The sequence below is a fragment of the Rattus norvegicus genome, chromosome 10 (genome assembly GCF_021556685.1).
Source record: "Rattus norvegicus strain SHRSP/BbbUtx chromosome 10, alternate assembly SHRSP_T2T, whole genome shotgun sequence".
In the NCBI taxonomy this organism is placed as follows: Eukaryota; Metazoa; Chordata; class Mammalia; order Rodentia; family Muridae; genus Rattus; species Rattus norvegicus.
In genome coordinates, this window is record NC_141543.1 from 41,277,358 (window position 1) to 41,303,987 (window position 26,630).

At 43.1% G+C, this 26,630-nt stretch overlaps 3 protein-coding genes and 1 pseudogene across 3 annotated transcripts; 3 read left to right on the plus strand and 1 right to left on the minus strand.

Moving 5' to 3' along the window:
• The first annotated feature begins 274 nt into the window (after positions 1-274).
• On the plus strand, positions 275-1,216 carry Or1x2b (olfactory receptor family 1 subfamily X member 2B). The gene has a single exon (NM_001000785.1). It carries the CDS (start codon positions 275-277, stop codon positions 1,214-1,216), a length of 942 nt encoding a protein of 313 aa, NP_001000785.1.
• A 1,625-nt stretch (positions 1,217-2,841) lies between these two features.
• Positions 2,842-4,192, minus strand: Tubb4b-ps3 (tubulin, beta 4B class IVb, pseudogene 3; annotated as a pseudogene).
• Positions 4,193-13,790: 9,598 nt separating this feature from the next.
• On the plus strand, positions 13,791-14,732 carry Or1x2 (olfactory receptor family 1 subfamily X member 2). The gene has a single exon (NM_001000004.1). The coding sequence runs from the start codon at positions 13,791-13,793 to the stop codon at positions 14,730-14,732; it is 942 nt and encodes a 313-aa protein (NP_001000004.1).
• A 10,956-nt stretch (positions 14,733-25,688) lies between these two features.
• Or1x2c (olfactory receptor family 1 subfamily O member 2C) lies at positions 25,689-26,630 on the plus strand. The gene is given in 1 exon segment (NM_001000784.1): positions 25,689-26,630. A coding segment is annotated over 1 exon segment (942 nt).

Here is a 26,630-nt window from a genome sequence, read left to right on the forward strand (position 1 = left end):
AGTTTAGCTCCTGGCTCCAACATATGGTGACTCACAGCTACCTATAACTCCAGTATCAGGGAATATGATGCCCTCTTCTGGACACACACACACACACACACACACACACACACACACACAGAACAGAGAGAGAGAGAGAGAGAGAGAGAGAGAGAGAGAGAGAGAGAGAGAATTCTGATAGGAAGCTCTTCTATATGAGCTATGACTTGATTCTGAACACAAAATGAGTTGTAGTGTTTGACTTATTTGCCTCAGGAGCCTAAGCAGCTGCAAGATGTCCAAGTGGGGAGAGAATGAGACTGGAGTCATTGAGTTTCTCCTGCTTGGCATCACAAATGACCCACAACAGCAACGAATCCTCTTCTGGGCTTTCCTGTGCATGTACCTGGTCACGGTGGCTGGGAACACACTCATCTTCCTGGCCATCAGCTCTGACCCGCACTTGCACACCCCCATGTATTTCTTCCTTGCTAACCTTTCCTTTGATGATGTCTGCTTCACCACCAATATCATCCCCAGGCTGTTGGCTGGCCACGTGTCTGGAACGGAGACCATCTCTTATGCCTACTGCCTGACTCAGATGTATTTTCTAATTTCCTTTGGAAATGTGGACACCTTTCTGCTTGCTGCCATGGCACTAGACAGATTTGTGGCCATCTGCTACCCACTACAGTACCACACTATCATAACACCCCGGCTCTGTGTGGGGCTGGCATCCGTTGTGTGGATAAGCTCTGGGCTCATAGCTCTGGTGCACACACTCCTCATGAGCAGACTGACCTTCTGTTCCTCCATTCCAGAGATCTCTCACTTCTACTGTGATGCTTATCTGCTCATGAAGTTGGCCTGTTCAGACACACGGATCAATCAACTTGTCTTCCTGGGAGCCGTGGTCTTCTTTGTGGCCCCCTGCATTCTCATTGTGTTCTCTTATGTCCGAATCGCTATGGCAGTCTTTCAGATACCTTCTGCCAAGGGCAGGCACAAGGCATTTTCCACGTGTAGCTCCCACTTAACTGTGGTCATTCTGTTCTATGGGACAGTTCTGGGGATCTACATACGACCTCCAGACTCCTTCTCCACTCAGGACACAGTAGCCACCATCATGTTTACTGTGGTTACCCCCATGCTGAACCCCTTCATTTACAGCCTGAGGAACAAGGACATGAAGGAGACGGTGACAAGGCTCCTCCATAGAGGCTCAAAGTCCTCGTAGCATGGACATATCTGTTTGGTGCCAGGATATCCCAGATCACAAAAATGGGGACTGACCTTGAATGTCACCTGTACTATCTCCTCCTTTTCTGCTACTCTGACTGTGTTTTTGAAGAGAAAGAAAAATCAGACATTAAAATAGAATATCACTATTATTAGCAGATATACTTGAATCTCAGTTTCGGGGAACAGAAAATCCTGATTATATTTAGTTAAACTAAACAAGAGTTTATGAGTATCATTATTTCCATAATTACAAATCCAAAGTAGAAAATCCAAAGCCAGAAATGAGATTCTGTCCAGGCCTCTCCTCCATGATCCCTGCAGTAGGCCTGCCCTAGTGGGGACTTCACTGTTGTTGGTTCTTCTTGAGGCAGTGAAGGGATAAGAGTGTCGATAGAGGGTAACACTTTGTCCTAGGAAATATTTATGTTTGCTGTATAATAATAAAAATTTTACCTATGTCGAAGTTACTATGGTACTGTAGTTGACCTGCCTTCTGTGATCCTCTGAGGCCAGAAACTGCAGTCTCTGGCACTTAGCACTTTGTCCTAAAACAGCAGGAGATTAAGTAAAGGATGAATTGCTAGAGCCTTTTCCCTTTTGTCCAGATGCTTCTTGCTTTTCAGGCTAAGGGGAAGTTTGGAGCAATAAATTTCTACTGAATCAAGCAAAGAGAATAATACTTGTAGAAGGAAAACTTTTACATAGGCCAATATGCATAAATTCACATACACAGCTTCACATATGAGAATTTATACATTTCCATTCATACACGTTGGGTCCACCTTGCATGCAGTCTCACAATTACATACTTACATACACTTATCCATACTTAGATATGCATATGGAGATAAAGACCAAGCACTGGTGCAGAAAGAACTCACTCATTCTGGATAAAAATGCAAGGTAAATCTTTATTGCATGGAGAAAGAAAAAGTGTCTATCCTTTTAATGCTAAATGAATTAAACCAAAGTTTGTAAGAAGAAAGCTTTGTTCCTTTAATAAGACTATGTCTGCCTTGTTATTGTGAAAAGACCTGTTCTGTCCTTGGTAAGGTGAAGCCTGCCTGCACCTTCTGCTCTCTACAGCTTCTTCTTTTTCCTCTGCATTCTGCACATTGTTCTCTTAGTTTTTTATGTTACCTATAGTTTCTAAGTTATTCCATTCTGTATTCTCCTTATAATCTTGCTCTCTCCTCTTGCTCTGATGTCACAGTAATGCTCTTACTCTCAATGCCTTTTCCCCCAAATGCTATGCCTATACTTCTCAGTTCCTCTTGAGTTAAGTTCTGTCTAAAAAGTGTTGTGTCTAAAAACTTCTCCTCAGCTCCATTCTCTCTCTTCTCTTTTTCCTCAGCATTTAAAACATCTTTCAGAGTACATGATCACATGTTAAAAAGCTTATTACAAGTTCACACATCAAATCAAATCACAAATTGAAATAGAAGTTTACAACAGAGAATGTTTACATGCATAGCCATTAGGAACGATTATCTGGCTAAGCACCATCACAAGTGATGTCAGGACACAGGATGTCAAATGCACAGAGGACATGACTAGCAGACAAGCTGTGAATGAGTAAAGAATCCATACTGCTCCCATGCTGTAGTGACTAAGACAGCTCTAAGCCACATCCTCATCAGCCTCCTCCTCAAACTCTCCCTCCTCCTCAGCTGTAGCATCCTGGTACTGCTGGTACTCAGACACCAGGTCATTTATGTTGCTCTCAGTCTTGGTGAACTCCATCTCATCCATGCCCTCGCCCGTGTACCAGTGTAGGAAGGCCTTGCGTCAGAACATGGCTGTGAACTGCTCTGAGATGCATTTGAACAGCTCCTTAATAGCTGTGCTGTTGCCAATGAATGTGGCAGATATTTTTAGGCCCCGAGGTGTAATGTCACAGACAGCTGTTTTCACATTGTTGGGGATCCACCCAACAAAGTAGTTACTATTCTTGTTTTGGATGTTAAGCATCTGTTCGTCCACCTCCTTCATAGACATGTGGCCCCTGAATATGGCAGCCACTGTCAAGTAGCGCCCATGGCAGGAATCACAGGCAGCCATCATGTTCTTGGCATCAAACATCTGTTGCATGAGCTCAGGAACTGTCAGGGCATGGTAATGCTGGCTTCCTCAGCTTGTCAAGGGGGCAAAGCTAGGCATGAAGAAGTGCAGGCGAGGGAAAGGCACCATATTTACAGCCAGTTTCCTCAGGTCAGCATTTATCTGGCCAGGGAATCACAGGCCAGATTCTTCTTGCTTTTCAGAAGTAGTCACCCCACTCATGCTGGCAGACACCATAAGTGGGTGTGGTCAGCTTTAAGGTTCTGAAGCAGATGTCATAAAGTGATTCATTATCAATATAATAGGTCTCATCTGTGTTTTCAACAAGCTGGTGGACTGAAAGGGTGGCATTGTAGGGCTCAACCACTGTGTCCAACACCTTGGTGGAAGGAAACACACTGAAGGTGATCATGATTCTGTCTGGGTACTCCTCCCAGATCTTGCTGATAAGGAGGGTAACCATCCCAGACCCAATCCCCCCACACAGGGAGTGGGTCAGCTGGAAGCCCTGCAGGCAGTCACAGCTCTCAATTTCCTTCCTTACAGGGTCTAACACGGAGTCAACCAGCTCTGCACCTTCTGTGTAGTGCCCCTTGGCCCAGTTGTTCCCAGTCCCACTCTGACCAAAGAGTAAGTTATCAGGTCTGAAGATCTGCCCAAAGGGCCCTGAACACACTGAGTCCATGGTGCCGGGCTCTAAGTCCATGAGCACAGTGTCAGGCACATATTTGCCACCAGTACAGGTTGTACTGTACTTGTAGTACAGGTTGATGCACTCCAGCTGGAGGTTGCTATCTCCATGGTACGTAACAGTGGGATCAATGCCATGCTAGTCACTGATTACCTACCAGAACTTGGCACCAATCTGGTTGTCACACTGCCCAGCCTACAGGTGCATGATCTCCCTCATAGCGGCGGTCACTGTAGAGCTGTTGTAGAAGAGGAACACTTAGGGAGGAGCAGGAGCACAGAGTCAAGTCAATATTTTATCTTCTGACCTACCATCTATGTAAATCATTAGTTCTCTTTTTATGAACTTTGGATAATTGTTTTATAACCTCTTTGAATGTGCTTTGAGTAGGAGAAAGTCTGGTTACTATGTAAGAGCAATTAACTGCTGACACATCAGAGACTGAGAGAGGTCTTATTGCAATTTTGACTATCAGAAAAGGTCCTAATAGCAGTTCCACAATAAAAGAGCTTAATAATCACTGATATAATTTTAGGAAATCTTATAGGATCATCACTAAGACTTAAGTCATCTATTTGTCTACATACCGTCACTATAGTGGAGTATAACCACATAGATTTGCAGACATCTAAAAAAGACAGGCTAATACCCAGGGACTATTATATATTTAATAATAAGATGAAAAGCATATCAATAACAGGAAAAATTCCTAAAATGAAATCTCTTAAGTCCTTGTCGACAGGAGTAAGTCTGTCACAGATTAATCCGAAGCAGACTATGTCAGGAAAATCACCTGCTAGTTATTAGCTTGTCCTATTGTGGCTCCTTTCAGGCCCCAAGAACACACATTGACACCAATGTTTCCAAGGTGGCTAATGTGGCAACACCCATTCGTAGCATCCCAGGTAAGGAAAAGAAAGTCAAAGGGAGCTTCCCAAAGTCATTTTGAGAAACTTCACTTGCCACACATTGGCCACATGGCAGTGACTCTCAGAGAAGCCTATGGGAGACAGCTGTGGGTTTGGTCATGACTGCTATTATCCAGCCTTTCATTGGCTAGAGTTAGGCTCGTTGCAGCTCAAAGTAGAGTAGGATTCCCCTTAGGAAAGGAAGGGTCAAACAACAAGCAGGGAATAGGCTGGACACACATCCAATCTTGCTTTCAATTCCAGGTGAGCTGAGCACCAGCATCTACCTCTCTTTCTGCTTCATGACTGTGGCTGTGACAGCTGCCTCATACACCACCACCACTGCATTTCTCTATGGTAGACTGTGTGCCCTCAAACCATGAACCAGAACAAACAATTGTTTAAGCTACTTTTTTCAGACATTTTGTCATATCAGTAAGAAGAGAAAACTGAAGAGACACTGAAAAAGAACTGGACCCAATCCAGTTACCCCTCCCAGATATTTTCTAGCTCTTGGTATCAGTCAAATCCACCAACAATATATTTTGGGCCATTTTACCCAACTTCAAACAAATATATTCTAAACACAGAATAGTTAGGGCCATTGCCAATTAGGATCTGTGTTCTTCATGTCTCTCCTCATCCTTTGATAAGAGTACATAAATGAGCACATAATATTATATTTATAAGACTTGAGTTAGTTTGAACTTCCCCACTTTAAATTTACCATTAATCTGCAGTAAGGACAATCTTCCCTTTCCTTTATAATTCCTTAGGGAGTCAGAGGAAGTAGACAAGCTCCCTCCTGAATCACCAGTAATGAGGCACTTTGGGGGTTCTCTCACTTCTAGACATCATAAAACAAACAAAATGCATGAAATGAAAATATGTTCCAGCCTGAAAGGAAGGCAAATTATTCTTCCAGGAGCCCATGTACAGCACCCTTAATACAGAGCAGTGAGAACACAAGGGGCTGGCACCAACACAGAGGTAGCCGTTGTTGGTTAGTTTTGCTTTAATTGCTCAAGGGTTCATGGTACTTGCTCTCATGCCTGGGAACAGCCAACAGTGAAGAAGGTAAGGAATTAACCTGTGGGAGAAGTCTTTTTTTTAAAGATTTTATTTATTTGTTTATTATAAATAAGTACATTGTAGCTGTCTTCGGACACACCAGAAGAGGGCATCAGATCCCATTACAGATGGTTGTGAGTCACAATGTGGTTGCTGGGAATTGAACTCAGAACCTCTGGAAGAGCAGTCAGTGCCCTTAACCTCTGAGTCATCTCTCCAGCCCGGGAGAAGTCTTAATACATTTAGATGTCTAGATAATATGTTGGATGCCGTTTCATAGTGGCTTGAGAGCACTAGACCTCACCAACTCTACACCAATTAGAAAATGTGTATTCGTTCATCCCTGGAACTAGGGCAGTGGTCCCATTATGTTGACGGTCACCCAGGTAACTGCACATTCTCTGTCGCAAAAGTTCCCCCAGATTTACTTCGTTCTCTACACAATGACTCTGTAAAGTGTGTTTCGAACCACCCCACATAAGACCTCAGGGCCACCCTTAGCCTCCAAACTATAGAGGTTTTAAAGATGTGAGTGGAAAGGAAGTAGACCACTTTGGGGAAATGGAAAGTCCCACCCCTGATGGGAGACATGTGTTTGAATGATCAGATAGGTTTTAGCAAGGGGTTCCATGGATGGCAGATGGAACCATTCATGTCACCTCCCAGGACTCCTGCCAAACTCCTCCGCTCAGGGAGGCAGACATGGAACTTCAGTTTGCTTCCAGAGAGACAAGAGGTAGCCAGGGCCAGAATCAAGGGGTAGAAATTCAGACCAGCTTAGGCGATAGTAAGTTAAGGTTGATTGTAATTAGGGATTGTTCTGTTACCTATGTCACCTGAGACTGGAGCCAGCATGCTATAGGAATGAACTGGCTTATTGAGCATGGGTTTCTATGTTCATATTGTTCTTGTAAAAAAGTATGCACAGAGATATGTGCATAGTAAGAAAACTGAAGATGGTCCGGTGAAGGAGAAAGACCCTTCAGAGTAGGACAATTGTCCAGTGCTAATAAAAGCCCAAAAGCTCAGTGATGCCAGATACACTGAAACATTTGCATGAAGTATAGGTTTTCAGCACATGCTCTATTTTCTGTCAGCCCTGGTGTGTTCTCTGTTCTTGCTTTCTCTCATTTGATAAACTTCTATGGTGCTGATACTCAAACCCAGTGCCTCAGGTGAGCTCAGTACTTAAATAATGAATTATCCCCTTGGTCCTCTCAATGCCTCTCCACCCTACTCTTTTGTTACTGTTCCCTTGGCCACATTGTGACTTTACTTAGTGTGGGAAGGGCCTGATATTTTATTCTGCATTCTCTTACTGTTCTGTCTGGTAGTGACTGTGATCAAATAAAATGTAGGACACCCTGGTAGCTGCAACTACCAATTACCAGGGTGGAGTCAAACACTGTGAACACACCCTTCCCCTGTTTCTCACTATTGTCACCCAGACCAGGTGATGGGGGAAACTGAGAAGAGCCAACTGCTCAATTTCTAGATTAATCAGGAGCCAGGATGGGAGCAGAAGCACCACCCTCCTCTGACTTTGTCTGCCCCACTTTCTTTTTGTATAGCAGAGGAGGGGATGTTGAGATCAGGATTGGTTTCCACTCAATGTTCAAGTTTCTGTTCAACCCGAGAGCATGCTATTATTTCTCTTGAGATTTTTAAATGATGCTAGGTAATACTGACTTTCAAAGACAGTATTTTTAAATTGCATTTCATCGTGTGATATTCTCCATACATCTTCCCTGTAAGCCAATCACTGTCTATCTGAGACTCTAAATAAACTTTGGTACATCTCAATTGTACCTTCATTGTCTTTCTTATTTTTCCTTCATCCTCCCCTCCATTCCTCCCTTCCTGTATGCCTTTCTACCTGTTTGTAAGTGTATATATGAATGCATTTTTGAGACATGGTGTCATATACCTCCAGGCTGGTCTCAAATTATATGGTTGAGGTTGACCTTTGATATCTGACCCTCTTGCCTACACTTCTTGAGTGCTAGAATCACAGGAAGGCACCACAACTCCTGCCTTATGCTGTGCTAGGGCTCAAACCAGAACCTCATGGATGCTAGGCTAGTGCTCCACTGAGCTACAGCCCTGTCCATCCAGCTAAGCTTCAAAGCAGGAACATCATGAACACTGGGCAAGAAGTCCACTGAGCTGCAGCCTGCCCATCCTCCTTTCCTTGGATCGTGTCACTTATGTGTCTCTTTGGAGCTCTCAGGAATATATCAGTATTTTTAAAGAACAGGATATGGTCCTGAGTATCTGACAGTCTGAGAAGGACAAAATAACACACAACATGTGCAACCTTCTCGATGTCTGAGTGAGCTACTAGACAAGAAATACTCATATCTTCCATTTCACTTTGAACCTGAATGAAAGTACAAGGTGTTCTTTAAGAATTTAAACTCTCTGATAGCTGTTATGTCAGTACCAGGAGGCAGAATTCAGGAGTTCAGGGGTCATCTTCTGCCATATAGCAAGTTCAAGACTTCAAGGCCACCCTGAGCTACATTGGACCCTGTTTCAAAAAAAAAAAAAAAAAAACCACTCACAATTTCTTTCATTTTGTTTCTGTTTTGAAGGATAAAATGAATGATCTATATCTAAAATTGCCTTTTCTTAAAAGACAGAGCTCTGTTTTCATCTCAGCTTTTAAATTTTTTTCTTTTATTTTTCTTTTTCTATTTTTCGGAGCTGGGGACCGAACCCAGGGCCTTGCGTTTGCTAGGCGAGCGCTCTACCACTGAGCTAAGTCCCCAACCTCATCTCAGCTTTTAGAACTGCTTCAGAGTCTCCATCATCCAGAGCACCAGACAGGTCCTAGAAAGGGTAACAGGCAGAAAATGTTCATACTGTGGACGTATCCACCAATGACTCTGGGGCCAGATAAACTAGGGAACATGGTGATTACAGCAGAAAAAAAATTTTTCTCTGCCACCTGGGGAGTCCCTGATCTCTGCTGTGCTTCGTAGTCTACTGGGAACATGTATAAACTTACTACAGAGGAAGACTCTTAAGGGACACAAAGGAAGTCAGCATAGAGAGCTGCCACAGGGCATTTTCTAAAGCACAGTGGTTTTTTCATTGACTATTAGTGTTTCCACTTTCCTGAGTGAGTAACACCCTATGAGAACATGTGAAGAATTGTTCCCAGACTAACATTTCCCAAGAGTCTGAAGTCCAGATTTCTTATGAAATTTTTGACCTATCATCCTGCATTTTAAACATCTGTATTTATCAGTTTCCATTGCAGTAAGTAATATGTGAGGCAGAAAACTGGAGAGATGGGAGGTTGATTTGGGCTCACGGGTTTAGAAGGGGTTCCCTCCAGAATAAGTGGATCCTTTCTTGGTGGCCTGTTGGGAGGCAACACATGGTGGTAACATTTGTGTGATGTAACAAAGCCATGTATCTTGTGAACAGGACAAGAAATCAGAGAGGGGAAGGACTGGGGTCCCCTCAAGCACACAACCCAATAGCCAGAAGAACTACCAGCACTTCAACTCCAAAAAATTCATCTGTGTGTTTGTCTATCATCTATGTATCTAACATCTATGCCTCTCTCATCTATCACATAGCTATAATCTAGTTATCTATCATCTATCATCTCTCTATCTGCCTATCTATCAATCATCTATTTACCTATCTTCTATCAAAATATCATCTTTTATCTATAATCTCTCATCTCTTTATCCATCTAATATTTATCATCTACCTCTCTATCTATCCGCATAACTATTATCTACCTATCATCTATCTATATATCAATAATCTCTCTATCTCTCTACCCATCTATCTATTTATCCATTTATCACTTCACTTTATCATCTATCTTTTTATCATCTATTGTGTATCTTTATCTTATTTATTTATTATCTATCCATCTAATATCTGTCATCTACCTATCTATCATCTATCTATTATCAATCAATCAATCATTTATCTACCTATGTACCTATAATTTATTTATTATCTACCTATCATCTACCTATCTAGCTATCCATCATCATATATCATCTAACTCTACTCTTTTTGTCTCTCTCTCTCTCATCTCTGTATCATTTCTATACCTATCTCCCATTCTACCTTTTTATCCATCTATCTATCATCAATTCATTTTAGTGCATGTGACTATTTTGCCTGCCATCTATGCATTGAAAAACCCGTGTAAAGTACCCATGGAGGCCAAAAGGGAGCATCACATTCCCTAAAACTGGAAGTATGTATTTTGAGCTGCCATGAGTGGCCAGCAAGCTTATCCAGCCCAGACATGAATCTACCACTTCCCAGCAGTTCGCCCTGAAAAACAAAACATAGAAGTCTTCTGGAAACATCCAGACATAAGCTCATAGAAATACACATGGTGAGGAGGTGTGACTGTTAGAAACCTGCTTACCTACCTCTGAACTGAGTAGTCACAGGCCCTCTGTTACTAGGAGTCTCTACATGCCATCCTCTTTCATGGTGTCCTATAGGCCTTAGACTTGTCAACACTGGCCCTGGGTGAACACTGTCAAAGACAACTCTCAATTCTAACTATGTAGGACTGCATCTCACGCTTTAAATGTCTGTTGTGTTTTTTTTTTAATTTGGGGGGGGAGGGCAGAAGAGGGCACTGGATCCCCATGAGTTGGAGATACAGACAGTGGTTAACTTCCTGCTTTGGGTGCTGGGAACTGTTCTCCTGTACTGTCAAAGAGAAGGAAGTCCTCTTAAACACTGAGTCCCCTCAGTTTTGTTTCTTGAATGGGCTGCTTAATTACAACCTGACATTTCTACTGCAGCTGCATTTTTATGTTGCTGGATTTTAGTGTACAAGGCCTTTCTGAACATTCTTTCTTTAGACTACTTTCTTGGGCACCTACTATGTGTCAGGCATTGTTCCAGGCACTGAACAGTGACTGAGACAAACGTGTCTCTGTTCTGGGGAATGCATAGTGCTCATGAGGAAAACATGCCATAAATGACTCAATGAGGAAAGAAATTTGCATAGAGATATAAGTAAGGAGCTTGCACACAAAGGAACACATTGAAATTTTAGACAGGGGCCAGTGATGTGGCTCAGAAGGTAGCCCTGGGTATGTGCATTAATTAGTGATGGATGGGGAGAGCCTACTCCATTATAGGTGGGGCCGTGTCTGACCTGGAGTGACTGGGTCAATAAAAAAGCAGGCTGAGCAAGCCAGTAAGCAGCACCCCTTCATGGCTCCTGCATCTGCCATAGTTAAGATTATTATTTCAGTAATAAAACATCATGAACAATACATCTTGGGGAGGTAAAGGTTTATTTCCCTTAGACCTCCACATTACTGTTCATAATTTGAGGAAATCAGGACAGAAACTCAAACAGGACAGGACCCGGTAAGCAGAAGTGAAACCATGGAAGGGTACTGCATTCTGGATTGCTCCCCTTGGCTTGATTAGCCTGCTTTCTTATAGAACCCAGAACCCTTGGCCCAGGGATGGTACTAATCACAATGCCCCTCCCCGCATTTAACCACTATTTAAGAAAATGTCCTACATATCTGAGTACAGCCTGATCTTATGGTTGAGTTTTCTTAGTCACAGCTCTCTCCTATGACCACAGCTTGTGTCAAGTTTACATAAAACTCTCCAAAACACACTGTGAGTTTGGTCACCTGAGATTCACCCCTAAAGTCAATGGTAGAGGGAGAGAACTTACTCCTTCAAGTTCTCCTGTGAAGTTTACACAGAGACAGACACAGACACAGACACAGACACACACACAGACACACACACAGAGAGAGAGAGAGAGAGAGAGAGATGAAATAAAAGAACAACAATAAAGAATATAGGGCAAGCAATAGCCTTTTTGTTTTTGAGAAGGTGCCACTTGACAGAAGACAAAGCAGAAAGAATTCCAGGCCAAAATCACAGGCATCACAAAGGCCCTAAAGCAGGAAGGCCTTGAAGTCTGGTGATCCTGGCAGGAGATGCAATAAGAAAAGTGAGTGAAAATCAGGGAACAGAGGACTTGGTACACTTTGGAGAACACTGTACTCCAGCACTGGGGAGTTTTAAACACCTGAGTGTCTCAATCCCTTTGAGCATTTAATCAAGGAAATGCTGAAGCTTGGGTGGAATGTGGTGTAGGCTGACACATTCTGGACTTTCTTGAATCCCTGCTGTAAAAATCAAGGGCTGCACTGCCTCTTGGTTTGGCTTCCTGGGGACAGACTCTTCAAAGGGTGTGTCTTAGGGTTTTACTGCTGTGAACAGATAAGATGACCACAGCAACTCTTATAAGGACAACATATAATTGAGGCTGCCTTAGAGGTCCAGAGATTCAGCCCAGTATCTTCAAGACAGGAACATGGCAGCATCTAGGCAGCCATGGTGCAAGAGGAGCTGAGAGTTCTAGCTTTTCATCTGTAGGCTCCTGGTGGAAGGCTGACTTCAGGAACCTAGGATGAGGGAGAATCTTAAGCCCACATCCACAGTGACACACCTACTCCAACAGGGCTACAGGTTCTAATAGTGACAGGCCCTGGGTCGAACATATACAAACAATCACCAGCTGAGACCCTGTGGGACACAGGGAGACACACAGGGACGAGGACTGGTGTGAAATTCTCCAGGGAGCAGTATGTTGGGCCTTGCAGGGAACAATGGCTTTGTGCATGTGTCTATTACAGGCTGGTCACACATTGCTTCTGAACATTCTGGAAATGTTTGCCAGCACTTTCCCACTGTGCTCTGCCTCCTCACTGTGGACACTCTGAGGCCTGGCTCGTTTCCTGGTGTCCCTCACTTCCCAGCTGCTGTGGGATGAGGAAGAGTGCACTGTGTGGTCAAAGCCCTAATGTCCAATCCTTGCCCTCAGCACATAGCACCTGAGGACCAACAAGGGTGTGCTCACCGGATGCCAGAGACAGCAGAGCTGTGGATTCAGACCCTGGTGGATTTGAAGTCCTTTGTCCCTCTATTGTGGGTGTGTTCCATTTGAAGATTAGGCACAAGGAAAGAGCTCATATGGTGAGAACAAGGAAAATCGCACATGATCTCTAGTACGATTGAACTCAATTAAAGCATGGCTATTACAGGCTAAAGCATGGGTCACAACCCCCTTGGAGTCTGGGCAACCTTTCTACAAGGGTCACCTAAGACAATCAGAAAACATAGATATTTACATTATGATTTCAACCAATATCAAAATGACAGGTATGAAGTAGCATTGAAAATAAGTTTATGATTGGGGGTTACAAACAGCGTGAGGAACTGTATTAAAGAGTCACGGCAGTAGCTGAGAACCACTGGGTTAGAGAGATGGCTCTGTAGGTAGTGCTTGTCAGACAAGCATGAGCACCTGAGCTTGATGTCCAAAGTCCCATTGGACAAAGAGACAGTCCCAGCTGGACAGGACAACAATTCCAGTGCTGGGAAGGCAGACAAGGGGATGATTATGGTTCACAGGTGAGCCAAGACCAGAAAGAGACTCTGACTCAACCAAAGTTGTAGAAAAACCCTATTAATAAGGGGGTGTAAGGTGAAGAGAGAATTCAGTGGGAAAGAGCACATGGATCTTATAGAGACTCAAGTTCAGTTCCTAGCACCCACATATGGAGGCTCAAAGCTACCTATAACTTCAATATCAGGGAAAATGATGCCCTCTTCTGAAAACACACACACACACACACACACACACACACAAACACACACAGAGAGAGACAGAGACAGAGACAGAGAGAGAGAGAAACACACAGTTCTGGTAGGAAGCTCCTACACATGAGGTATGACCTGATTCTGAACACACGATGAGTTACAGTCTCTGACCTGTTCCCTTCAGGAGCCTGAGCCTCTGGAAGATGTCCAAATGGGGAGAGAATGAGACTAGAGCCAGTGGGTTTCTCCTTCTTGGCATCACCAATGACCCACAACAGCAACAAATTCTCTTCTGGGCTTTCCTGTGCATGTACCTGGTCACGGTGGCTGGGAACACACTCATCTTCCTGGCCATCAGCTCTGACCCGCGCTTGCACACCCCCATGTACTTCTTCCTTGCCAACCTTTCCTTTGTTGATGTCTGCTTCACCACCAATCTCATTCCCAGGCTCTTGGCTAGCCACGTGTCTGGAACGGAGATCATCTCTTATGCCCATTGCCTCACTCAGATGTACTTTCTAATTTCCTTTGCCAATGTGGACACCTTTCTCCTCGCTGCCATGGCACTGGACAGATTCGTGGCCATCTGCTACCCACTACAGTACCACACTATCATAACACCCCAGCTCTGTGTGGGACTGGCAGCTGTTGTGTGGATATGCTCTGGGCTCATATCTCTGGTGCACACACTCCTCATGAACAGACTGACCTTCTGCTCCTCCATTCCAGAGATCTCTCACTTCTACTGTGATGCTTACCTGCTCATGAAGTTGGCCTGTTCAGACACACGGATCAATCAACTTGTCTTCCTGGGAGCCGTGGTCCTCTTTGTGGCCCCCTGTATTCTCATTGTGTTTTCTTATGTCCGAATCGCTATGGCAGTCTTTCAGATACCTTCTGCCAAGGGCAGGCACAAGGCATTTTCCACGTGTAGCTCCCACTTAACTGTGGTCATTTTGTTCTATGGGACAGTTCTGGGGATCTACATACGACCTCCAGACTCCTTCTCCACCCAGGACACAGTAGCCACCATCATGTACACTGTGGTTACCCCCATGCTGAACCCCTTCATTTACAGCCTGAGGAACAAGGACATGAAGCAGACAGTGACAAGGCTCTTCAACAGAGGCTCACAGTCCTCATAGCATAAACATATCAGCTTGGTTCCAGGATGTCTCAGATTGAAAGACATGGGGTCTGACCTTGAATGTCACCTGTACTATCTCCTCAGTCATTCAGCCACTGAGACAATTTTTTGAAAAGAAAGAACATCCAGAAATTAAAATAGAATATCACTATGATTAGGGGAGACACTTGAATCTCAGTTCCGGGGAACAGAAAACCCTTAATATACTTAGTTAAACTAAACAAGAGTTTATGAGTATCATTATTTCCATAATGACAAATCCAGCGTAGAAAATGCAAAGCAAGAAATGAGGTTCCATCCAGTCTTCTCCCACATGGTCCCTGCTGTGGGCCTGCCCTAGTGGGTTCTTCCCTCTTGTCAGTTCTTCTTGAGGCAGTGGAGGCATAAGAGTGTCATGGAAAGTTAAGACTATGTCTTATGAAATAATAGGTGTGGTGTATAATAATAAAAAGTTTACTTGCGTCTAAGTTACTATGATACTGATCTGCCTTCTGTGACACTGTGAGGCCAGAAACTGCAGTCTCTGGCACTTAGAATTTCATCTTAAAACAACAGGAGATTAAGTAAAGAATTAATTGCTAGAGGCTTCTCCCTTTTGTCCAGATGCCTCTGGATTTTCCGGCTAAGGGGGAAATTTGGAGCAATAAATTTCTATTGAACCAATAGAAGAGAATAGCACGTACAGAACGAAAAACTTTTACATAGGCAAATATGCATAAACTCACATACATAGATTCACAAATGAGAATTTGCACATTTCTTTTACAACAAGTTGGGGCCAGCTTGCATGCAGTCTTACAAATACATACTTACATACACTTACACATACTTACATATGCATATGGAGCAAAAGACCAAGCACCAGTGTAGAAAGAACTCACTCATTCTGGATAAACATATGAGCTAAATCTTTATTGCATGGAGAAAGAAAAAGCTTCTACCCTTTTAATGCTAAATGAACTAAATCCAAGGTTGTAAGAAGAAAGCATCATTTCTTTAATAAGCCTAAGTCTGCCTTGTTATTATGAAAAGACCTGTGTTCTGTCCCATGGTAAGGAGAAGCCTGCCTGCTCCTTCTGCTCTCGGCAGTGTCTCCTTTACTCTCTTTCCCTCTGCATACTGCACATTGATCTCTTAGTTTTTATGTTACCTATAGTTTTTAAGTTATTCTATTCTGCCTTCTCTTTCTAAACTTTCTCTCTCCTCTTGCTCTGATGTCACAATAATGTTCTTACTCTCAATGCCTTTTCCCCCAATGCTGTGCCTCTCCTTCTAAATTCTTCTTGAGTTAACTTCTGTCTAAAAAGTATTCTGTCTAAAATCTTCTCCTCAGCTCCATTCTCACTCTTCTCTTTGTCCTCAGCACTTAAAACGTCTTTCAGAATACATGATCACATGTTAAAAAGCTTATCACAAGTTCACACATAAAATCAAATCATAAATTGAAATAGAAGCTTACAACAGAGAATGTTTACATGCATATCCTTATCTGGCTAAGCACCATCACCTGTCACAGCTCCACAGAAAGTTAAAAACCATAACTAAGTTACCTGAGTAGTTCTGTATAAATAAACATAGTCAATATTTTATCTTCTGACCTAACACCTATAAGAAATCATTAGTTCCCTTTTATGACCTTTAGGTAATCATTTTGTAACATCTTGGAATGTGTTTTTAGTAGGAGAAAGTCTGGTTATATCTAAAAGCAACTAAGTGGTGACACATCAGAGACTGACAGAGTTCTTATTGCAATTTTGACTATCAGAAATGGACCTAATAGCAGCTCCACAATAAAAGAGCTTAATAATCACTGATATAACTTTAGGAAATCTTATAAGATCATCACTAAGACTTAAGTCATCTATTTGTCTATGTGGTGTCACTATAAGAAAGTATATCTACATAGATTTGCAGACATCTGCTCAAAAAGTCAGGCTAATGCCCACTGATTATTATATATATATATATATTTAATAATAACATGAAAAGCATATAAATAACAGGAAAAATTCCTAAAATGAAAATTTTTCAATCCTTGTCTATAAGAGTAAGTCTGTCACAGATTAATCCGATGCAGACCATGTCAGGAAGATTACCTTCTAGTTATTAGCTTGTCCTATTGTGGGTCCTGGAAGGCTCCCAGTAAAACAAATTAACACTAATGTTTCCAAGGTGGCTAATGTGGCATGTGCCATTCTGTAGCGTCCCAGGCAAGGAGAGGAAAGTCAAAGAGGGCTTCCCAAACACGTTCTGAGAAACTTCACTTGTCAACCATTGGCCACATGGCAGTGATGCTCAGAGAAGCCTACGGGAGACGGCTGTGGGTTTGGTCATTACTTCTATTATCCAGCCTTTCATTGGCTAAAGTTAGGCTCATTGCAGCTCAAAGTAGAGTAGAATTTCCCTTAGAAAGGAAAGGAACGATCAAACAATAAGCAGGGGACAGGCTGGACACACATCCAATCTTGTCTTTCAATTCCAGGTGAACTGAGCACCAGCATCTACCTCTTTTTTCTGCTTCCTGACTGTGGATGTGACATGACCAGCTGCCTCATACACCACCACCACTGCATTTCTCTATGGTAGACTGTGTGCCCTCAAACCATGAACCATAACAAACAATCCTTTAAGCTACTTTTGTCACACATTTTGTCATATCAGTACGAAGAGACACTGAAGAGGAGCTGGACCTACTCCAGTGACCCCTCCCAGATATTTTCTAGCTCTTGGTATTATTCAAGTCACCCAACAATTTTTTGGGCCTTTTCATCCAACTTTACACAAATATATTATAAATACAGAATAGTTAAGTCCATTGCCAGATAGGATCTGTGTTCTTCATGTCTATCCTCATCCTTTGATAAGAGTATATATATGAGCACAGAATATTATATTCAGAAGTCTTGGATTAATTTGAAGTTCCCCACTTTGAATTAGCCATTAATATGCAGTAAGGACAATCTTTCCTTTGTAAGTCCTTAGGGAGTCAGAGGAAGAAGATAAACTCCCTCCTGAATCACCTGTAATAAGGCACTTTGGGGGCTCTCTTGCTTCTAGACATCATAAAACAAACAACATTCATGAAATGAAGCTATGTTCCAACCCTAAATGAAGGCAAACTATTTTTCCAGAAGCCCAGGTACAACACCCTCACCACAGAGAAGTGAGAACACAGGGGGCTGCCACCTACACAGAGGTAACCGTTGTTGATTAGCTTTTGCCTTAATTGAGCAAAGTTTCATGGCACTTGCTCTCATGCCTGGGAACAGTCAACAGTGAAGAAGGTAAGAAATTGACCTGTAGGAAAGACTATATCTCACCATCTCTATACCAAGTAGAAATCGTGTCTTTAATCAACCCTGGAACCAGGGCAGTGGTCCTGTTGTGTCCACAGTCACCCAGGTAACTGCAGATCCTCCACACCAAATGTTCCTCCAGATTTACTTTGTCCTCTACACAATGACTTTGTAAAGTGTGCTGCAAACTACCCCACATAAGACCTCAGGGTCACCCTAAGCTCCCAAACTGTAGAGGTTTTAAACATGTGAGTGCAAAGGATATAGACCACTTTGGGGAAATGGAGGTTCCAACCCTTGATGGCTGGACTCCTACCAATCTCTTTTCAGGTGGGCATTCATGGAGTATCAGTTTGCTTCCAAAGAGACAAGAGGGTGCCAGGACCAGAAACAAGGGATAGGAATTTAGATCAGTTCAGGCAGTTGGGTAAGATGAGGTTAGTTGGAATTGAGGAGTTGATTTGTCACCTATGTCACCTAGGACTGGGGCCAGCATGATACATGAATGGACTGGGGTCTTGTGCCTGTGTTTCCCAGTTCCTATGTTCTTCTATAAAATTATGCACAGAAATATGTGCATGGTAACAAAACTGAAAATTGTCTGGTGAAGAAGAAGACACTTCAGAGTAGGACAATTGTCCAGGGCTGGTGAAAGCCCAAAAGCTCAATGAGACCAGGTACACTGGAACATTTGTACAAAGACTAGGTTTTCAGCACATGCTCCATTTCCTGTCAGCCCTGGTGTGTTCTCTGTCCTTGTTCTCTCTCATATGATAAACTGCCATGGTGCTAATACTCAAACCCAGTGCCTTGTGCATGTAAAGTCAGTCCTTAACCACCAAATTATCTCCTAGGTTCTCTCAATGCCTCTCCCTCCGTGTTACTCTTCTGTTACTGTCTCCTTGGCACATTGTGACTTTACTCAGTGTGGGAAGGGCCTGATAGTCTATTGTGTGTTTTCTTAGTGTTCTGTCTGGTAGTGACTGTGATCAAATAAAATGTAGGACAGCCTGGTAGCTGTAACTACCATTTACCAGGGTCAGTCAGCCCCTGTGAACACACCTTCCCCCTGTTTCTCACTCTGTCACCTAGACTAGGTGATGGGGGAGACTGAGCAAACAGGATCCAGGATGGGAGCAGAAGCACCAGCCTCCTTTGTCTTTGTCTGTCCCAATTTCTTCTTGTGTAACAGAATAGAGAGGAGGGGATGTGGAAATCAGGATTGGGTTCCACTCAAAATACAAGGTTCTGTTCATAGGGAAAGGGTACTAATTGTTCTCTTGAGATTATTAAACAATGGTAGGTAATATCGACTCAAAGAGAATTTTTTAAATTCCATTTGATGATGTTATATTCTCCACACATTTTCCCTGTAAGCCAAGCACTCTTTGAAACTCTTAATAATTTTTGATACATCTCAATTGTCTCTTCATTGTCTTTCTTATTCTTCCTTCTTCCTTCCGTCTTGCTCATCTAACTTTCTTCCTTCTTCCCAGTATGCTTTTCTACCTGTTTGTACGTGCTTATACGAATGCACTTTTTGAGACAGGGTGTCATATACCTCCAGGCTTGTCTCAAATTATGTGATTGAAGAGGACCTTGGATTTCTGACCCTCTTGCCTTCACCTCCAGAGTGCTGGAATCACAGGTGTTCACCACCACCCCAGCCTTGTGCTGTGCACAGGTCAAGCCAGAGCCACATGGATGCTAAGCTAGTGCTCCACTGAGCTACAGCCTCAGTCATCCTGCTAAGCATCAAAGGAGGACCCCATAAACGCTGGGCAAGAACTCCACTAAGCTACAGCCCTGCCCATCCTCCTCTCCTTGGATCTTTAGAGCATTCTGGTGCATATCAGTATTATAGAAGGAGAGGATCTGGTCCTGATTATCTGGTGGTCTGACAAGGACAAAACAGCTCACTGCATGTGCAGCCTTCTCAATGCCTGAGCGGGCAACTGGACAACAACTTCTCAATTCTTCCATTTCACTTTGAATCTGAATGAAACTAAAAGGTACTCTTTAAGAATTCAAATTCAGTGATGGCTGCTATATCAGTACCAGGAGGTGGAGGCAAAGTTCAGTAATTCAGGGTTCATCTTTTGCTATGCAGAAATTTCAGGGCCACACTGGGCAACACTGGACCCTGTTTCAAAAAAAGAAAGAAAGAAAGAAAGAGAGAAAGAGAGAAAGAAAGAAAGAAAGAAAGAAAGAAAAGAAAAGAAAAGAAAAGAAAAGAAAAGAAGGAAGAAAAATCAAAACCATTAAGAATTTCTCATATTTTGTTTCTATTTCAAGGGATAAAATGAATGCTCTATATCTAATATTGCCTTTTCTTCACAGTCAGACCTCTGTTTTCATCTCAGCTTTTAGAACTGCTTCAGAGTCTCCACCACCCAGAGCACCAGACAGATCCTAGAAAGGGTAACAGGTAGGAAGCATTCACACTGTGGACATTTCCCCCAATGACTCCAGGACCAAATTAACAGGGCACCATGGTGATCAGAACCACCTGCATGGAGCAGAGAATGTTTTCTCTTGTGTTTGGGGAGTCCCCTATCTCTGCTGTGCTTCCTAGTCTGCTGGGGACATGTGTAAACTTACTACAGAGGAAGGCTCTTAAGGGACACAGAAGAAGTCAGCATAGAGAGCTGCCATAGGGCATTTTCTATAGCACAGTGGTTTTTCATTGATTATTAGTATTTCCACTTTCGTGACTGACTGACACCCTATGAGAATGTGTGGAGAATTGTTCTCAGACTAACATTTCCTAAGAGTCCGAAATCCAGATTTCTTATGAAAATTTTAAACTATTTGCCTGAGTGAACTGTCTTGCAGAACATTAAAAAATCTGTATTTATCAGTTTCCATTGTTGTAAGTCACATCTGAGGCAGTCAACTTGAGAGGTGGAAGGTTGATTTGTGCTCATGGTTTTAGAGGGGGTTTACTCCAGAATCAAGTCTTTCCTTTGTTTGTGGCCTATAGAGAGAGAGCACATGCTGGTAACATTTGTGTGATGTAACAAAGCCCTATATGTTGTGGACAGGACAAGAAAGAGGAGAGGGGAAGGACTGGAGTCCCCTCAAGCACACAACCCAATGGCCAGAAGACCTACCAGAAGTTCAACTCCAAAAAATTTATCTGTGTGTCTGTCTACCATCTGTCTATTTATCATGTATACATCTCCCAGCTACCTATCAGCTATCTATCATGCAGCTATCATCTAGTTATCTATCATCTATCATCTCTCTACTATCTATCAATCATGTATTTACTTATCTATCAATCTATCATCAGTTATCTATCATCTATCTATCATCTCTTCATTGATCTAAAATTTATCATCTACCTATCTGTCAATGTATCATCTACCTATCATCTATCTGTCATCTTTTACTCATCTATTTATCTATCATCTATTTGTCTATCGTCTATCTACATAACTATCCCTTATCTATCATCTATCTATATGTCTATCTACCTATCTACCTATTTATCCATTTATCGCCTCTCTTTTTATTTAGATGTGTATCCATCTAATATCTATCATCTACCTATCTATTTTTCATCTATCTATTATCTATCAGTCAACCAATCATTTATCTACCTATGCACCTATCATTTATCTATTATCTATTTATCATCTAATTACCTACCTATCCATCATCATCCATCATCTAACTATACTCTTTCTGTCTCTGTCTCTCATCTCTGTATCATATCTATCTATCTATCATCTATATATATCATCTCTATACCTATATACAATTCTACCTTTTTATCCATCTATCTATCATTTATTCATTTTAGTGTATATGACTATTTTGCCTGCCATCTATGCACTGCAAATCTGTGTGAAGTACCCATGGAGGCCAGAACACAGCATCACATCCTCTAAAACTGGAAGTACTTATTTTGAGCTGCCATGAGCAGCCAGCACTCTTGTCCAGCCCAGACATGGCTCAAGGCCCATGCCCTGCTTCTTCGTTTACCACTTCCCAGCAGATCACCCTGGAAACCACAAAACCATAGAATCCTTCTGGGAACCTCCAGACACAATCTCATAGAAGTACACATGGTGGGGAGGTATAATTTTAGAAACCAGTTTACCCGCCTCTGATCTGAGTAGTCAGAGATGCTGTGTTACTAGGAGGCTCTACATGCCATCCTCTTTCCTTGTGTCACAGAAGAAACTCCTATAGACTTTAGACTTGTCAACACTGACCCTGGGTGAACACTGTAAGGGTCAACTATCAATTCTAACTATGCATAACTACATCTCATGCTTGAAATGTCTGTTTTATTTTACTTTATTTAAAAAAATTGTGTGTGGGAGGCCAGAAGAGGGCACTGGATCCCTGGGAGCTGGAGATACAAATAGTGGTTAACCTCCTGCTTTTGGTGCTGAGAACGGTTCTCCTGTACACTGAACGAGTAGGAAGTCCTGTTAAGCACTGAGACCTCTCAGTTTTATTTCTTGAATGGGCTGCTTAATTACAACCTGACGTTTCTACTGCAGCTGCATTTTTATGTTGCTGGATTTTAGTGTGCAAGGCCTTTCTGAACATTCTTTCCTTTGACTACATTCTTGGGCAACTACTATGTGTCAGGCATTGCTCCAGGCACTGAACAGTGACTGAGACAAACGTGTCTCTGTTCTGGGGAATGCATAACCTCATGAGGAAAACACAACATAAATGACTGAACGAGGAAACAAATTTCATAGAGATGTAAGTAAGGAGCTTGCGCACAAAGGAACACATTGAAATTCCAGACATAGTCTGGTGATGTATCTCAGAAGGTAATCCTGGCTATGTTCCGTAATTAATGATCAATGGGGAGGGCCTAGCTCATTGTAGCTGGGGCAAACCCTGAGCTGAAGGCCCTGGATCAATAAGGAAGCAGACTGAGCAAGCCACTAAGCAGCACCCCTTCACGGCTTCTGCATCTGCCATAGTTAGGGTTACTATTTCTGTAATAAAACTCCATGACCAACACAACTTGGGGAGGTAAAGGTTTATTTTTCTTAGACCTCCACATTACTGTTCATCATTGGAGGAAGTCAGGACAGGAACTCAAACAGGACAGGAACCTGGAGGCAGAAGCTGATGCCATGGAAGGTTGCTGCTTTCTGGATTGCTCCCCTCGACTTGATTGGCCAAGTTTCTTATAGAATCCAGAACACATGGCTCAGGGTTGGTACTAACCACAATGCCCCTCACCCCCTTCAATCACTATTTGAGAAAATGCCCTACATATCTGACTGCACCTTGATCTTATGGTTGAGTTTTCTCAGTTACAGCTCTCTACTGTCCTATGACCACAGCCTGTGTCAAGTTTACATAAAACTCTCCAGCACACAATTTGAGCTTGGTCATCTGAGTCCCATCCCTAGAGCCAATAGTAGAGGGAGAGAACTAACTCCTTAAAGTTCTCCTGTGACTTATACAGACACACACACACACACACACACACACACACACACACACACACACACACACATATATATATATATATATATATATATATATATATATATAGAGAGAGAGAGAGAGAGAGAGAATGAAATAAAAGAACAACAATAAAGAATATAGGGCAAGGAAGAGGCTTTTGTTAAGAAGTTCCCATTTAAAACAAAAAACAAAAAAACAAAAAAAAAAAAAAAGAAGTTCCCATTTGACTGGAGACAAAACAAAAAGAATCCCAGGCCAAAATTACAGGCATCACAAAGGCCCCAAGGCAGGAAGGGCTTGAAATCTGGTGAGCCTGGCAGGAGATGCAGTAAGAAAAGTGAGTGAAAATCAGGGAACAGAAGACTTGGTACACTTTGGTGGAGAGTTAACTTCAGCACTGGGGCGTTTTAAGCAGCTGAATGTTTCAATCCCTTTGAGCATTTAATTGAGGAGATGCTGAAGCTTGGGGAGGGTGTGAGGTGCGGGCTGACACATTCTGGGCCTTCTTGAAACCCTGCTGTGAAAAACAAGTACTATACTGCCTCTTGGTTTGGTTTCATTGGAACAGACTCTTCAATGTGTTTTTCTTAATTAGGGTTTTACTGCTGTGAACAGGCAACATGACCAAGGCAAGACTTAGAAGGACTACATTTAATGGAGGTTCATTTAAAGGTTCAGATGTTCAGTCTGTTTTCATGAGGGCAAGACGATTGCAGTGTCCAATCAGTCATGGCTGCAGGAGGAGCTGAGAGGTCTAGGTATTCATATGTAGGCTTCTAGTGGAAGACTGATAACAGGAAGCAGGGATGAGGGAGGATATTGAGCCCACAACCACAGTGACCCACCTACTCCAACAGGGATACAGTTTCTAATAGTGCCAGACACTGAGTCAAGCATCTACAAACCATCAAATGGTAAGACACTGTGTGACACAGGGAGACACACAGAGCAGAAGACTGCTCTGAAATTCTCCAGGGAGCAGTGTGTTGGGCCATGCATGGAGCAATGGCTTTGTGCATGTGTCTATTACAGCCTGGTCACACACTGCTTCTGAGCATTCTGGAAATGTTTGCCAGCACTTTCCCACTGTGCTCTCCCTCCTCACTGTGGGTGCTCTGAAGCCAGGGCTCATTTCCTAGTGTCCTCTCACTTCACAGCTGCTGTGTGATAAGGAGGAGTTCACTGTGTGGCCAAAGCCCTAGTTCCCAAGCCTTTGCCTTCAGCACATAGCATCTGAGGACCAACCAGGCTGTGCTCACCGGATGCCAGAGAGAGCAGAGCTGTGGACTCAGACCCTGGTGGATTTGAAGTCCTTTGTCCCTCCAGTGTCAGTGTCTTCCATTTGAAGACTAGACACAAGGAAAGAGCTCATATGGTGAGAATGAGGAAAATCGCACTTGATCTCTAGCACAATGAAACTCAATTAAACTATGGTTATTACAGGCTAAAGCATGGGTCACAACCCCTTGGAGGCTGGGCAACCCTTCTACAGGGATCAAGTAAGACCATCAGAAATCATAGACATTTACATTATGATTCATAACATTATCAAAATTACACTTACGAAGTAGCAACGAAAATGAGCTCATGGTCGGGGGTCACCACAGCCTGAGGAACAGTATTAAAGGGTCACGGCAGTAGGAAAGCTGAGAACCACTGGGTTAGAGAGATGGCTCTGTATGTATTGCTTGTCAGACAAGCATGAGCACCTGAGCTTGATGTTCTAAGTCCCCTTGGGCAAACAGACAAGCATAGCTTGACAGGAAGGTAATTCCAGTGTTGGGAAGGCAGAGAGGGGGATGATTGGGGCTCACTGGTCAGCCACCTGAGAAAAACTGGCAATGTTCAGAACCCAAGAGACTCTGTCTCAAAAAAAAAGGAGGGCAAGACCTCTATTAATAAGGAAGGGTAAGCTGGAGAGAGGATTCAGGAGGAAAAAACACATGGATTTTCCAGAGGACTCAAGTTCAGTTCCTACCACATATGGTGACTCACACCTACCTATTACTCCAGCATCAGGGAAAATGATTCCCTCTTCTGGACACACACACACACACACACACACACACACACACACACACACACACACACACACACACATTCTGTTGTGGTAGGAAGCTCTTACATATAAGCTGTGACCTGATTCTGAACACACAATGGATTGCAGTGTCTCACCCGTTCCCTCCAGGAGCCTGAAACGCTGGAAGATGTCCAAGTGGGGAGAGAATGAGACTGGAGTCAGTGAATTTCTCCTGCTCGGTATCACCAATGACCCACAACAGCAACGAATCCTCTTCTGGGCTTTCTTGTGCATGTACCTAGTCACGGTGGCTGGGAACACACTCATCTTCATGGCCATCAGCTCTGACCCTCGCTTACACACCCCCATGTACTTCTTCCTTGCCAACCTTTCTTTCAATGAAGTCTGCTTCACCACCAATCTCATCCCCAGGCTCTTGGCTAGCCACGTGTCTGGAATAGAGACCATCTCTTATGCCCACTGCCTCACTCAGATGTACTTTCTAATTTCCTTTGCCGATGTGGACTTCTGTCTGCTAACTGCCATGGCACTGGACAGATTTGTGGCCATCTGCTACCCACTACAATATCACACAATCATAACACCCCGGCTCTGTGTGGGGCTGGCAGCTGTTGTGTGGATAAGCTGTGGGCTCATAGCTCTAGTGCACACACTCTTCATGAGCAGACTGACCTTCTGCTCCTCGATTCCAGAGATCTCTCACTTCTACTGTGATCCTTACCTGCTCATGAAGTTGGCCTGTTCAGACACTCGAGTTGATCAACTTCTCTTCCTGGGAGCCGTGGTCCTTTTTGTGGCCCCCTGCATTCTCATTGTGTTCTCTTATGCTCGAATTGCTGTCGCAGTCTTTCAGATACCTTCTGCCAAGGGCAGGCACAAGGCATTTTCCACGTGTAGCTCCCACTTAACTGTGGTCATTTTGTTCTATGGGACAGTTCTGGGGATCTACATACGACCTCCAGACTCCTTCTCCACCCAGGATACAGTAGCCACCATCATGTATACTGTGGTTACTCCCATGCTGAACCCCTTCATTTACAGCCTGAGGAACAAGGACATGAAGGAGACGGTGACAAGGCTCCTCCATAGATGTTCAAAGTCCTCATAG